At 40.7% G+C, this 15,880-nt stretch overlaps 1 protein-coding gene across 6 annotated transcripts in view; it reads right to left on the bottom strand.

Moving 5' to 3' along the window:
- The window catches only part of frmd4a (FERM domain containing 4A), a 241,423-nt gene that overhangs the window by 25,364 nt on the left and 200,179 nt on the right, over positions 1 to 15,880 (bottom strand). For all 6 annotated transcript variants that reach the window (XM_034176652.1, XM_034176651.1, XM_034176650.1 and 3 more), the window contains exons 8-12: positions 12,721 to 12,804; positions 12,568 to 12,633; positions 12,434 to 12,491; positions 10,449 to 10,535; positions 836 to 912 (exon numbers count right to left, since the gene is read on the bottom strand). In XM_034176652.1, coding sequence (XP_034032543.1) covers positions 836 to 912; positions 10,449 to 10,535; positions 12,434 to 12,491; positions 12,568 to 12,633; positions 12,721 to 12,804 — 372 coding nt within the window. The remainder of the gene's footprint in view (positions 1 to 835; positions 913 to 10,448; positions 10,536 to 12,433; positions 12,492 to 12,567; positions 12,634 to 12,720; positions 12,805 to 15,880) is intronic.

Below are 15,880 nucleotides of genomic sequence, written 5' to 3'. Positions count from 1 at the left end.
TCCTTCAACTCCCTACTAACTCATTTTGGCAAACCAAGCAAAAACGTAAGGGTAATTAATGTTGGAGTTGACACTGTAGACCCATGTGAGTGGTGTTTTACCTGTCCAGCATATATCTAGCAAAACCTTTGTGTAAAAAAATTCCAGAATTTTACACTTTAATTTTGATTTTAAACACTTTCACTCATAATTGAAGGTTGACCATGTTTCTTTAGCTCTATGATGCCACCACATAAAGAGTGTCACGGTGCCTTGTTGCTGTATTTTAACCCATCTGGGTCAAAATTCTAAACTGTTTCCAGACACGAACAATGTTGAACATGTTGATATAAGATTGTGAATCTTTTATTTCAATACTAAAGCATGCGCTTACTGTGGTGTTGAGGAAATGACTTACAACTTTAAAAGGATTCCACACAGTAAATTTGGCAGAGTAAAATATACTCTGCCACCATAACATTTGGTCCCAGTCCAAATAGAGTTAAATATACTCTATCACAGTGCTAAATCAACTCTATCACAGTGTAAAATCAACTCTAAAAAACTTGATTTGACGAGACAGTAGAGCTGATTTCACTCTATAATAGAGTGTATTTAACTCCATTTGCGCTGGGACCAAATGTTATCCCAGCAGAGTATATTTTACTCTGCAAAATTTACTGTGCACCTTTAAGATTTTGGAGTTTTAAAGTGATATATCTAATCATGAAAGTAGAACCAGTATCAGGTATCCAAATCTTAAAAAAAAAGCTTAAATTAGTTTTTTAAAATACAGAAAATCAAACTGTCCACAAGTGTTAGGTGACAAAAACAGCAATTTGTGATATAAATTTACCTCCTTGGGTCATGAACCTCTACAGAAAACTTCTTCTCTCTGAAGTAAAGGTTCTCCAGCTGTCGCCATTGGAACACCTGAGGTTGAGGCGAAACACACGTCTTTCAGGACCACTCACAAAAAAACAAAAACAAAAAAAATCCTCTATTCTCGTCTTTGTATGATCCACTTTGTTTTGAAACAAAATGTAATGAAGGAGGAGGAGAAAGAAAAAAAACACAAGAAGCCAATGAAGAGGAGGAGTTGGAAGTGAGGAAGGGGGCAGATGGAAGGGGAGCAGAGAACCTAGATCGGTGGGGGGACTATGATCAGGTCCAGACCCGGCAGTCTTGTCCAGCGCAGGCTGACTGACCTCAAAGCGACAGCATGAGAGGGAGACTTTCTTTCTTCTCTTAAGTTTTTCCCCCCCGTTTTTCCCCTTTCTTTTCCGTCCTCTTCATTAACCACCAGCTCCTCTTTAAAATAAAGCCAAACCCAGCCGGGTGAGAGGATTTTCTTCAGGATCTACTCCACAGCGTGTTAGTCAGCATGCAGGAGCTCCTCCCGACCACGGGGGAAGAGCAAGATGTGAGCTGGTGGGTGTTCACCATCTGTACACGTGTGTGTGTGTGTGTATGTGTTGGTAGAGACAAAGTGTGTAAAGTTAAGTTTCCTCCCCTCCTTCCCTCAGAGGTTTGAGGAGGGAGGGGGCATTTATTCCTTCCCTGACCCCTCCTCCCCCAGGGACTAGGCTTCCTGCTCTGGGCTCTGTGTATGCGCGTACAGAGGGGTCAAGGGGGGAAATAAAAAGCTTTCTTGTAATTGAAGTGCCCTCGCTTTGTTTAGTCAGACCTTCTCACGCATGCACACACACACACACACACACACACACACACTCACGCACGCCCGCATGGTCGGAATCTGTTTCTTGTTAGAGCCGAGCCTGAGTTATTACAGAACTGCAACCCAAAAGCGCCGGCATCAGCTGGAGCGCCTGCATGAAACTGTGAAGTACACTGACCAGTTATTACAAAAGAAAGAAGAACGGAGGTGTAAGGACAGGAATAACATGGAAAAAACAGAAAGCAGGGGCCGAAATTATGACAGGATGAGGGAGGAAGAGAGGAGACGGGGAGAGAAGGGAAGAAGAGGTCACAGCTGAGGAATTTTAACAGCACATGAAAACAATGGATGGAGCTGAGACGGGAGGAAGGGGAGGAATTATTCATTTTTAAAAAAGTATGTAATTGCATGTAATACATGTATACTGCATGCATGTGCACAAACATGCAGAAAAAATAAATCGGTTTCGTTATCACTCCTGCTGCATCGCACATTTGCAACAGAGTGTGACGTGCTAATGTACCATGGTGCTAAATATATCCAGCAGGAGTGATGGCAGTGTTAGCTACATGTGGGTCCAATCTGTGGAGGTCAGATCTGTGTTCATGACGTGCCACTAAAGCTCTCTCCACCGCCAACGTGACCAAGTCACTCTGACAGAGAGGCGGCATTGAGAAGCGGTTACAAATTGTCCAATCCTTTGGAATCTTGCACCTCCAAGCTCATTTATTTCTTTCAGACTCCAGTGTGTTTTTTTTTTTCCCCACCTGGCCAAAAATTTGTGTCATGACATCAATATCCATGTGAATAACAAAATCTACCTGCAACCTCAACATCAAGAGTCATGCGGAGAGGAAGAAGCAATCTGAAACACAACTTCATTTCACGACAAAAGTTGACAACCATGGTCCTCATAATGTCTCTTCACCTCTGTGTGATGGTGTGAGAATAATTTAGTGAAAGCACTGACTTAATTTACTTACATAGATGATGACCTCTACTTTTGCATGACATGAATGCTCCCTGGTTGCAATTGTGTGAATTGAATATAATGTTATCTCATGTCTTCTGGAGGACTTTTTTTAAAGGCGAAGTAAATGGATATGTTACCTATAACCTAAGTGTGGTCAGTGCACAGTGGCACAGGTAACCAAAAAGTTAGCTTCGATAACCTTTAATCTGCTCACTGAAAAGTTAGCTTTTATAAAGCTAAACCGGTAAATCTCTAAAACATTTAGCGGAAGTTATGTATAAAAGCTAAACCAATAACTTTCAGTATTGATTTCAGTATGCTAGCAACTACTGACACAACAACGAGCCAGGGCGTCTGTCTCAGATCAACTTTCTCTCAGCAAAAGAAACCTGGTGACCATAAAGAAAGGAAAGAGAAGAATGAAAGGGGGGGGTAAAAGAAAGATAATTTCTCTTCACACCATACAGATTTGCTGGCATATCACACAAGTCATGCACAGGCATACAGTTTTGACTTATGGTTCAATTTGAAAACAAACTAATTCCGGACAAGTTATTGAAATTAACACCACATCTGTTGTTTTATAAAGTGAAAACATCAGCGATATGTTATAGTTTTAAAGTAATGCACTAATTTTGAAGGTTTTGGAATTTAGACACACATGCCACAATGCATTATGGGTAAATTAGTTTTCTGGCATAAGTGGTTGGTTGGTTGGTTGGTATAACACACATCACTGAAATGTGTGGTGGGTTTTACAAATAAATCTGTATTTATAAATATGTCTTTTTTTTCATTTGTAAAAAAAAAGGCAATTTGAAAACTGAAAATTCGATTTGTTAAGTGGATTCAGCACTTATAGCAAATGTGTGGCAGCAATTGTATTCACACTGTCTTGAACACTGCCAGCTTCAATAATTAGTGGTTAGTGGATTAGAGGAACTGTGCCCACCACTGAGTGTGATATATATGACGCCCCCTTTTGTTGGACAATGCAAAGGTTTTTCACGGACACACACACAAAGATACAAAGAAACACAGGCCGAAGATACACACAACTGCCTTTTTCATATACTACACCCTTGAAATGCCCCCTGGTGGCATTTGCCTGAAGTAACACATAAGTAGCATATTCCACATATTCCGGACAATAAAATAAATGTTATGAACTAATTGAGATAATCAAGATGTTCCACATATTCTGGATAATAAAACAAATGTTGGCAGCATGGCGACTTAGTGGTTAGAGCACTGTTGTCTCCCAGCAGAAAGAATGTTATGATGCCCCTTTTGCTGGCCTGTGACTTATGATGCAAAAGTTATAAGTTGTTAAAGTACACCGATGCAGCAGATCGATACAATGAGCTACCTTTCATATATAAGATTAATATTAATAACACAGACGGGCTTACTATGTGTTTTCTTTGATTAAGGAAACCTAACTCAAAATGCTGCACATTTTTTTTTTCATTTCAGCTGTTCCGATGATGACAGAGTATCATCACCAACAACCCCGAAGCTACAGCCAGCTGCTCGACTCATCCATCAGCTCCAAGCTAGCAAAATCCTTTGGTGTGTTCTGCACAGGGAAGGACAATGAGTGAAAAAAAAGCTGAACTAGTGCCACAACAATAAAGCATGAATCTAGAAAACTGCAATTCTACACCTAATTGTTCTAACTGTTCTACATCTAATCCATACATGTACTGAACTGTAGGCTGTGCACCATAAAAAAAAACTGTGAGGTCTACTACATCCTTTCTTAGTACCCACTTACTCCAATTAAAGGTCACAGGGGGGCTAGAGTCCATCCAAGCAGCCACAGGGCAAGAGGCGGGGTACACCCTGGACAGGACGCCAGTCTATCACAGGGCCACATACAGACAGACAAACTCATTCACACTTGCACGCACACCGAAGGTGGCACAGGAAAAACACCTCTGTGTTGATAACCATTTGTAAAATCCAGGCGGCTTTTGATGGCTTTCAGTGGAGTGAGTATATGAGAAATTGTTTAACAGCTGGACATGTTCCAACTTGTCCTTAAGGCTTCCAACAGAGGTGTTTTTCCTGTGGCGGAGCGTCGCAGCGGCTGCGAGCCGACGCTGCAATCCGTCCGCACGTCTTTCATTAAAAAAATCTCCTTTAACAGTGGAATATCCGGATAAAATGCTGAAACCGACTTCTTCTGAAACTTCTCTGTTCTCTCACGACGTCCTGGATCAATAGAGCCTGAAATGTGGAGGTTTTCAGCTTGAAACAGGCTGACGACGGCGCCTGAGAGTGCTGCGTGACGTCTCGCACCGTGGGAAGTCCTTACAGCGACAGTATCACCTCAAAATCTCTCATCAGCCGTTAAAATTTTCACCGAAAACCAGCTTAATTTTTCGAACCGTGTCCACTTCGATGTGTCTCACAGGTTTAGAAAAAATTTGATCAAACGAAGCGCCAGTCTCTCAGCAACTTCTCAGACAAAGGAATTACGACGAGGGGCTGGATGACTCCTCCCACAAGGAGTGCTCACAGGCGAATGACGTCACCGACAGGCGTAGAAAAACTCACGCATGCGCACGAGGGTTCAAGCATGTCTGACGTAAAAACATATGAATGAAATCCATATAGTTTTTGAAAAAAATAAAAAGGACCTATACTTTATTGACAGCCCTCGTATGCTACAATATTTGACTCAAATATGCAACATACCAAATTGACCAGTATGCCTGCTGTTGCAAATTTGCAACATACCAGTATTATTAGTATAACATTATAACATACATTATTACCAAAATACCAAAATTACTATTTATTATTTGTGCAAAAGTGAAATTAATAATCTCAGCATTATTTACCATCTACTTAAAGGCAAAAACACACACAAAACATTTTTTTATATACAGCTATATAAATTCAGGCGTTAAGGGGATATTCATGATTTTCGTGGAATATTTTTTTGACACCACCCTCATTTCACCTCATGTCATGAAGGTCGCAACTGAGCATGTTGATCTGTCTTGATTAGTGGTGATCCTTAATAGAGCGTGACAGCGTTATTCTCTGACGTGCGCACAATTAAACCCTGCTGCACCACATTCAGGTTCATTGCTGCATTATGCTGAAGAAGGACAGTCACTCCAAGTCGACTCAAAGTCTCATTCCAATGCTCCTCAGTGCGCCCCTGCAGGTGTTACACCTGCTGCTGCTGCTGTCCCTGATGTTTGGGAAAACAAGCGAGACGAGAGCCACGTGAAGCCACACATCTGGCTCTCTCTGTCTCCTCCTCCTCTGAATCCCAATTATGCTCAAATTTGATCTCATTTGTGATACTAATTAAGATGTCCCATTCAAATTAGGTGAAAATCAGATACAATTTTTAAAGTTAACATGTGCACAAGATTGATCAGAAATCAATAAAGTAATGACTAAAGCACTACAATGATGTAGAATTGATAATAGCACTGGGTTCAATCAAATGTGATCGCTTCCCATCTCTGTGCTTCAGCTTTGCCTTTCATATTTTGGGCAGATTTTTGCTCCCATTTAGTTTTACTCTTTTTTGAGCGCTTCAATAAGCTGCATAAGTGCACTGTATTAATGAGGCCTTTGTAGTCTTTGTGACACATTGTGAATAACATCTCTGGTGCTTCTGTTAATAGCCCCAGACTTGTGCGTATGAGCATGCACACACCCTAAACGCTCATACACAATGGCACATGTACAAGCAGAGGAAGTCATACACAACTGGGTGCTCAGTGTGTGCAAAACCACGTTTGCCAAAAAAATAATGCCTGTACACATGAGCATGCATTCATTACAGATGAAAAGGTCAAATCTGATAAAGTGTAATGACCTTTCGCCGATGTAGAAAACTCCCTGGGGGTTATGGGGAAACAAAACAATGCAGTGCTGTACAACCAGAGTTAGGCACAGGTATTGTTTTTTTCTACACAACGGCCATTGTTTCACCCATGGGTGGGGCTCTAATATGCAATGCCACGTCTGCTGGGACGCTTCCCGTTGTTTATGTTTTGCCTGTGGCGGTCGGGAATGATGACACTAATGAAAAAACAAATCTTGAAGAGCTGTATGTCCTTATTTGTGAAAAAAGAAAGATAGAAGCTGGTTAAAGTAATAAATACTTTCATCCCACTGCAGAAAAAAATGTATTAATGTTGTATATGAGTATCAAACATTAGTCTGTCTACTCAAAGACTCCTCCCACTCTTTTCCTGTATTTCTCACAAACTTTTTTTTGCCGATATCCACCAAATTTGGTATATGGATAGCCGTCAACCTCACAATTCCCCTTAAAGGGTTTGCTTTGACAAAAGTCAAAGTCATTGGCGGCAAAAATCTAATTTTTATTTTCACTCCAGTGTTCAACAAACCTGGTACACATATGGAAGTAGGCTCTGGAACTGCCTCGGCAAAATCAAATATACCAAAGGTAAATTTGATTTTGGAGTCAAGATCAATGAGGCCAAAGGTCAAAATTGAAGTTTTTAAGGCCAGGGTCATGTCTGCCTGTCTGTTTGCTGGTGTACTCCTCCCAGGTCCTTTTGATCATTTCAACCAGACTTGGAATGCCAGTGATGGTGCCCCCAAAGCTACCCTTTGGCAAAGATCAAGGGTTCTGATTTTAAACCTGATTTGAACCAAATGTGACACATACCGTAATTTCTGGACCATAAGCCGCTACTTTAATTCACATGCTTTGAACACTGTGGCTTAAGCAATGATGCGGCTAATTTATGGATTTTTACAGGCTTTCTCATAAGTTGAAATACGTCAATTGATGCTGCCCATTAATTAGCTGAAAGCTGCGGCCCTCATGCGTGTAAATTCACACGCACAATAAATATAAAGTCTTACCTGTTATTTTTAGTGGATTCATCAACACACACTGATGAAAATGACATCTGAAAATACTTTAATTCCTTGTTGTGACTGAAGAAAAGTCCCTCTGGCACTTTGCGCTACAGTTGCGCCTCCATCAGATCAGCCAGCGGAGCCCTCTCTCTCCCCCCACACCGGGTTTGGTCTTTGTGCCACAAGTTGGAAAAGTCACGGCACCTCATTAACGTCTCATTTACCACAGACACCAGGTGATCCTGGCTGCACACAATGACATTATCTCATGATCCACAAAAAAAAACAAAAAACAAAAAAATAGTTAAAATTACTCAGTTCTCCGTGTGGAGCGGAGATGCCGCGCAGCACCGTGCGCACGCTGGATGACGTGCTCATCAGAAAAAAGCATTTACGGTACGTATTTAATTGAAAGTAAAAAAATCTTTCTGTGGAAATATCTCATGTTACAACGTGGAGACCTGCAGCTTATAGACAAGTGAGGCCTATTAATGTATGTACAATTTCTTTTTTCTTTTTTAAATTGGTGGGTGCGGCTTATATTCAGGTGCGCTCTATAGTCTGGAAATTACAGTACTTAGGTGGATTCCACAACTGCCCTGGCAAGGTCAGACATAGGTCAGTCGTTTGAGTGAAGATCACAGTCATCGAGATAAAATGTCAGATTGCTGTAACTTGTACTATCTTCATACCCATGGCTGCTATTACTGAGCGACATTAAATTTGACCGGAGTCTTCTTTAGCGGGAAGGTGATGGTCTAGTGGTTAAGCGTTGGGGTTGAGACCAGACGATCCTTGGTTCAAATCCCAGCCTGACTGGAAAATCACTAAAGGCCCCTGGGCAAGGTCCTTAATCCCCTAGTTGCTCCCGGTGTGTAGTGAGCACCTTGTATGGTAGCACCCTGACATTGTGGATGAATGTGAGGCATTATTGTAAAGTGTTTGAGCATCTGATGCAGATGGAAGGTGCGCTATATAAATGCAGTCCATTTACCATTTTTAGCCTTCTTAACAGTATAGGAATAAAAAAGCTCATACATGTAAGGTAGTTCAGTCAGCATACAGACTACATAACCTCAATTTAATACACTCAGGCAAATTGCTGTTGGTCTTTGCGCAGTGTGCAGCTTTCCTGTATGTCTTATATGTGTGTCAGCATGTGGCCTACAGTAAGTACAGGGAGGGGAGTACTTTAAACTCTCCAAATAAAAGTGCAGGCAGCAGTAGATGGTCTGTATTTAGAATCGGCAGGATTCCTCCTTGTAAAAATACAAATTAATCGCAACTGCCTCACACGAACAAACACACCTGTTCTAAAAGTCAGCTACGAAATACAATGTTAGACTGATCTGTATTAAAACCTTAAAATAACAGATTTGAAACGATTAGATCTAACTCTTATGAAAGGCCACAATATGATGGGAAGACTTAAAGCAACATGTGAGTCAGTGGCTGATGATGTGATGAAGCACCAAATCTATCATGCTTCCTCTGGTATGTGGACACAGTGATGACTTATGTGTCGAACAAAACATCTGGACAATTTTGTGTGACCTCGATGAAGATTCTTTCCTGTGAAACCCAAAGCTGTATTAAAGAGGGCCACCCACACTCTTTCCTTTACCTTAACTACTGGAAAAACGAATAATAACCTCAATGTAGTCATCAGGATTTCACCTTGTACTGTTGCATTAACAAAACATTCAGTCTACAAATTACTTTTGACTTAAGACCTTCAGTCGGCCATCATACTTTTGTAGTGACCAGGCTCAGTCTCACTCTTCTTCTTCTTCTACTCAACAAGACTTCTGATCCTTTTTTTCTTTAATTTCACACCAACTAAAGTACATTCACACCAGTCACTAAAGAACAGAGATGTTTGGTGATGCTAACCACCTTAAAATGAAGGTCTAAATCTTCAGGGTCCAGATATTTCTAGTATTCCCACATGGTTTGAGACTTGGATAGCAACAAGTGTCCAAAAGAGATGACTGGGTGGCTTTGGTCTCTTTGTAGGATCCTTGGGGTCCCTCTGGAATGACTTTGCACCAAACAGAAAGGAGATTCAGATGAGCAGTGCTACTTGGACTAGGCAGGAATGTCAACTCAAGCAGCTCATGCACCACTTTGGCACTGAGTTTTCTCAAACCACGCCGTGACATTGTTCATGTGTGTTCCAGACAAAGGATGCTCTGCACCCCAACAACTAGAAAAGGCCAAGGAACCACCCACATATCAGCTGGCTTTCAACTTACAGGGACTGTTCCTATGGAAGTTGAATACTTGATATGTGACTAGCCTCCTCTTTACACAGAGGACAATATAAGAGGCAAACAGGAAGAGATATGGCCAACTGGATGAAATCATCAGGATGGTGAGATCAGGGTTCACATTCCTAATTCCATGTGTGACAACATGTTGGCCGTCACTTGGTATACACTGATGCCATTAACCTCTTTAACCCTGTGAGAAAGACGAGACTCGCTGTTGTTGATCAAAGATGCCAAACACAACTTTGAGGTCAATTTTGAGGCGAGACAGGCTTGCACAGAGAGGGTGCACCAAGTGGGTGGAGTGTAAGAATGGCGGAAAGGAGGAAATAAAAACAGAACAGAACGTGAAACATTCCAAGACTGAAAGTCTCCAGATAGAAGCATTTGTACTGGACTGTTAATGCTTTGCACAAACATAACTTCCTGATTTGCTGAGTGGAAAAATGGACAATGGCAACACACACACAAAAAAAAACAAAAAAAAAAACAAAAACAAATGATGATGCAATTCTTTGTAAAGCAACAGTGATTGGTACTGTTACAATTTTGGGGAAAAATAGGCCCATAAACGTATTACGTGTAACTATTGTATGTCATATTTAACTATGAATTTGGAGTTAAAAAACAACAACAACAACAAAAAAACTGAATTTTGTGCAGAAGCAAAGCATTGTCTTACCTTCCTGGGCTTGACTTTGTCCTGGTGGTCATACTGGAAGATGCCCTTATAGCTCAACCCAAGCCACCACGGGATCCCCTGTTTATCCTGAAACACACAAAACATGTCAACTCAAATCATGTGCCTATTTATGTGTGATTGATAAAGACAAAGAGAAACGCAGAGACGTGACCTACATTTCTATGCCGTGTTAATAACCTCAACAGTTTCTATCCGAACAGAAAGCATTGATTAACTATGTCAAATCCAAATTTCATGATGAATAAAAGACACGGGGTAAGTCTGTTTAATAAATAATAGTCATGTAAACACATGATCGGAGTCCCTTCTGCAATTTTTGACATGTTCCCACTTGGTCTTGTGTGTTTTTTCCATCACTCTCTTTCTACATGTTGTTGCTACGTCACTCTCTTTGTGGACTTTCTGTCTTTATTCCAAACAGTTGCTCATTTTGCTCCACTAAATTGCACAGCTTAATAAGTGACACATGGGTCAAGTGTATACGTATTTCCCTTCCACTGTAGTTGGGTTCCTAGTATCTCATCCTTGTTTGTGGGGAAGGAAACAATATTGACAGGTATCATTAAATAGCATTATGCTGTTCCTTTTCCATCACTGCACAGAGAACGAAGATACATTTTCTTCTATGCTGCAATTACAGAGGAACAATTAATATTGTAAGAAGGTGATCCAGCAGGTTAACCTTCAAACCTGGTCAGGATCATTACTGTGAAAGTCTAGTCATGCCATAATATCTACTCCAAATAAATTGCTTGGAATGTGTAAACTCACAAATCTGAGTACTTTATTTGCCCTCATTTAAACACTCCAGTCAGATTCAGTATGTCCTATATGGACCCTGAGGCCTGGTGGTGCCGGTGCTTATCTCTGAATTCTGTAACATGAAGCAATTGAGGGTTTACAACCCCCCCCCCCCCCCCATGAACAGAACATAAGTCTGACACAGGCTACTTCCCATTCCAAGGACCATGCCCATTTACAGCTGGGTGGGTCGAGACAAAACAGATTTTGTCCAAGGATACAAACAGCTAGCATGAGTGGAATCTGAACCCAGGTCTGATTCAGTGATAAGAATTATTTTATTCTGACTGAAAAAATATAAACATAGCTAAAGCAGAAAGGTAAAGTACAATAGAGTTCAACCTTATTAAACAGTCCTGACCAAGAGTGAGGGAAGCCACCAAGACACCCATGATAACTCCATGAGCTTCTATAGATGTGACTGGAGAAACTGGGTGTCGTTCACTACTGTCTGTTGCATCACCAGTTACAACTTTTCATGGAATGACACAGAAAAGGAGTTTGATACAAGAAAACATATCAACACACATGAGCTGAAATTTCACATCTCTTCAGGGAAAAAAAAAAATTCTGTTCCTCTGCCCAAAAGTTGGACAGTGTCCCTTTCTTCAACCACAGAAGCCTGTAACTCCTTCAGAGTTGTCATAGGTGTCTTGGTGGCTTCCCTCACTCGTCTTCTCCTGAGAACTATGTACTGCAGACAGATTTACCACACAGTGCCATGCTGTTTGTATTTCTTAATGACTGATATAAATGAAGTCCAATGACTTGGAAATTCATATATCCATCTCCTGTCTCCTGTCTAAAGAAAACTAGCTTTAATAGTGATAATTTGCTATAAATTCATCAAAGTGTACCAATGACTGTGTCAAGCCCATATTTTACGTCTGTAATTTTAAAGAGTATACAAAAGCAATTTCTGCTCATTGTTCAACAACACGGGCATTTTATTAAATATTCTGATTATGCAAAATTGATTCATTTGCATTTCTTTTAAAAAATATTTTAACATCTATACTTAAAATACAGGCATACCATTAATTCCAAACTGACTGTCGCTAAATCCTGAACTACTTGCTTGCAGCAGTGAAGAAAATCTGCAGTGTGTGTATGTGTGTGAGTGTGTGGGAGAGAAAAGAAAAGTCAGAGTAATAAAACTGTACCTTTACAGCATAGTAATGTACTCCATATGTGGGCAGAGACTCTACGATGCTCATATAACTGTGAAGAGCAAAAAGACACGGATTAAACTTTTCCGATTAAAAAAAAGGACAAACATTAATGGAGACACACTTACTTTACTATAGCTTGTCCTCTAGACTGTCCATTGAGCTTCTTATAATGTTCTATAACCCGGTCTTCACTGCAGAAGAGAATGAATCATCATCAAGATAAACTGAGGACTCCGTGGGTGCCACTTGTTAATGTGGGCAATTTAGTGGTCTCTCACCAGTAGGCTAAAGACGGGTGCTCCTTTAAGGCCTGGGTGGGCAGAGCAGGCAGCTTTTTCAGCTCTGACCTCGTTGCATCATTACTAGGATGGAGAAACCACAAAAAGTGGAGAAAACTTTTTTTTTTTTTGCAAAAACTGTCATTTTTAGCTGCAGGAGTTTAATTCCGAAAGATACTCAGCAATACAATAAATATCGCTGAAAGCTGCAACATGAATTCTCTTTGAAATAATAATAATAAAAAAAATGCAATGGGAATAAAATGTTAACTTTGGAAAAAGCTCAACCTTTAGTCAAGAGGAATGAATGCTGAGATCTGCAGAGACATTCAACAGCTGCAAAGAAAACCAACAGCTGGAGATGGAGGAGAGAGTGACCGGAAAAAGGAGATAAACATAAAAATGAAGGACAGGAAAAGAGCGGTGAGCAAGTAATAAGGAAAAAAACAAGACAGGAGTACAGTAAAAGGGGAAAAAAAGACATGAAAACACACAGGAAATCAGAAAACTGGCCCCAGATTTGGTTTTCAGGCCTCCGGTGGTAGGAGGTGCTTTGCCCTGCTGTAATCCCCCCTGGCTCCTATCTAGTCTCGATGGAGGCCCTCGAGGACAGGGGAAAGCCCTGGGAACATGACAGCCGGTGAGCTAAGAACCTGGAAGAGATCCCATCATCCTTCCTGGCTGCCCGTCAAAACGTGTGAACACAGCTGCTTGTCTGGATTGGTTGACCAACCTCTCAGTGTATGTGTGTTTAACTCTGGTAAAGCTTTAGCAAATGCAATAGTTTCCATGGCAATGAAACAATGTCCATTTTAACAAGTCACTAAATGCACCTATCGTATTTTGCTTTAAAGCTACAGTGTGTAGGATTTAGTGCTATCTAGTGGTAAGGTTGGAGATTGCGTTATGCCATCGTCTCACATTTTCGCCTCTTTCGCAACAGGGATTGAAGCTCCCTTGCTTTCTCCTGTGATAAGTAACATGTATGATCCTTAATTTTACAAAAATCAAATCAAATCAAATCAATTTGATTTATATAGCGCCAAATCACAACAAACAGTTGCCCCAAGGCGCCTTATATTATAAGGCAAGGCCATACAATAATTACGGAAAAACCCCAACGGTCAAAACGACCCCCTGTGAGCAAGCACTTGGCAACAGTGGGAAGGAAAAATAAGAGTTTTCAAAGTTTGTAAGGCTGCATTAGCATCCCGTAGGTTGTGTATAGGGGAACGGCCTCTGATTCCGCTTGATTTTTTTCTTGAGTCTTTCAGCTGCATGGCAAAATGTGAAAGATGGAGTAAGGAGGAATATCTCAAGTCTGTCCATCCCTCTGCAGAACTTTGTGTTTATCTACTACTTTCACAGGCAGAAAAGAGGTCAAAGGTGACGGCTCCTGTAATCTGCTGCCTGTGAAGCTACAATAAGATGATGGATAATCAACCAGTCAGCATCTCAAACAGAAAGCTGAAAGGAGCGCACAGCAAACATGGCTTGAAGAGCTTCTGTCAGACATGTGTGCTGTGTGCTCCTACACAATGGAACAAAAAAAAAAATCTGTTGGATTTACATGATTTAAATAAGCACATCGGTTGCACCCAATCAGAATGTGTCCAAATAACTTTATTTTCTTACATTTCTAATGGAGACCCATAAGAAAATTTTCAATGCAGTCAGGTCTGTAAATATTTGGACAGTGACAATCGTTGTAATTTCTCCACTGTACGCCTCCACAGTGGACCTGAAATAAAACAACTTGTAATACAGGTGGTATAGGTAGTTAGCTTTAATTCAAGAGGTTCGACAAAATATTGCATTCACCATTAGGAGTTATCCCTGCTAATTAACTCACTCAATGCCATTGACTCTAAAACGCGTCTTTTCCGATAGTAACGCCCCGCGCCAAAGACGCGTCATCAAGCCAATTTCTTTTCTTCTCTTTTCTTTTCTTGTGGTATGTTTGTTGTTGACATGGACATAGAATCCAATTTTCTATGGGTCTTGAAAAAACACTCAAATGCTGAAGAAATCCTGGCACTGGGATGTTCTGAACTTTGATAATGGCTGGCACTCAATGAGCTAATACTGTGGATGGTGCAACCCTTGTCACCACCAATCACAGCTAGACTAGAGTCTCCTATGCTTCTGGCAAACTGATGCTGAAATTGTACGTTCTTCACTAGAAAATCCTTCCTTGTGCCACTCCACCATGAAGCTGTATGAACGGTGATGAAACAAACAAGAGTTGCACAATACAGTTTCGCTAACCCCAGCGACAGAAGCCTATAGCTACCTTGACAATTGCACGAATTTGATCCGTGCACTTGCAATCTTGTGTGCGAATGAGTAAACTCATTGCAAACTCATTTACGCGTAAACTGTGTGACGCTGCGTGCCAGTGCACAAAGAAAATTTTGAAATATTCAAAATTTCTGCCACGCATAAAGTTTGTGATCGTGAACACTGTGCAAACAATGCGTGTCTTTGCGCGCAAGACCTCGCATAGTTTACGATGAGTTTGCTCATTGCGTGCCAGTGTGGAGATCAAATTTGTGCAAGTGCCAAGGTGGCTTTTCAAGCATACCATCTAATGCCACACATTGGCACAATGAATTGAGTGCCAGTGTGGGAATCAAATTAATGCAAGTGTCAAGATGGTTTATATCTTCTTCAGAGTTGTCATGGATGTCTTGGTGGCTTTCCTCACTAGTCTCTTTCTTGCAGTCACTCAGTTTTTGAGAACTACCTACTCCACACAGATTGACCGTACAGTACCTTACTGTTTGCATTTCTTAACGACTGATATAAATGAAGTCCAAGACATATTCAATGACTTTGAAATGTTCACATATCCATCTTTGTCTTAGCTAAAGGAAACTAGCTGTAAAAGTGGTGATTTGCATGAACAATAATGTTTATGTATAGCTTGTCCAAAAAAACTTGAAAACGGAGAGACTAAGTTCTACATTGTTAATATATTTTTGTTAAACCCCATTTAATTAAAGCTGAAAGTAAAAACAACAAGCACACTGTGCTTGTTTCGTTTCAGCTCCACTGTGGTGGTACACAGTGACAAAAATAACTGTGTTGATGTCCAAATACTTATGGACATGACTGAACACACCATATCTGAAATGAAATCATTAATAGTAATTTGCTC

The sequence above is a fragment of the Thalassophryne amazonica genome, chromosome 8, assembly GCF_902500255.1.
Source record: "Thalassophryne amazonica chromosome 8, fThaAma1.1, whole genome shotgun sequence".
NCBI classification, from domain to species: Eukaryota; Metazoa; Chordata; class Actinopteri; order Batrachoidiformes; family Batrachoididae; genus Thalassophryne; species Thalassophryne amazonica.
This window is presented reverse-complemented; position numbering and strand designations above follow the sequence as displayed.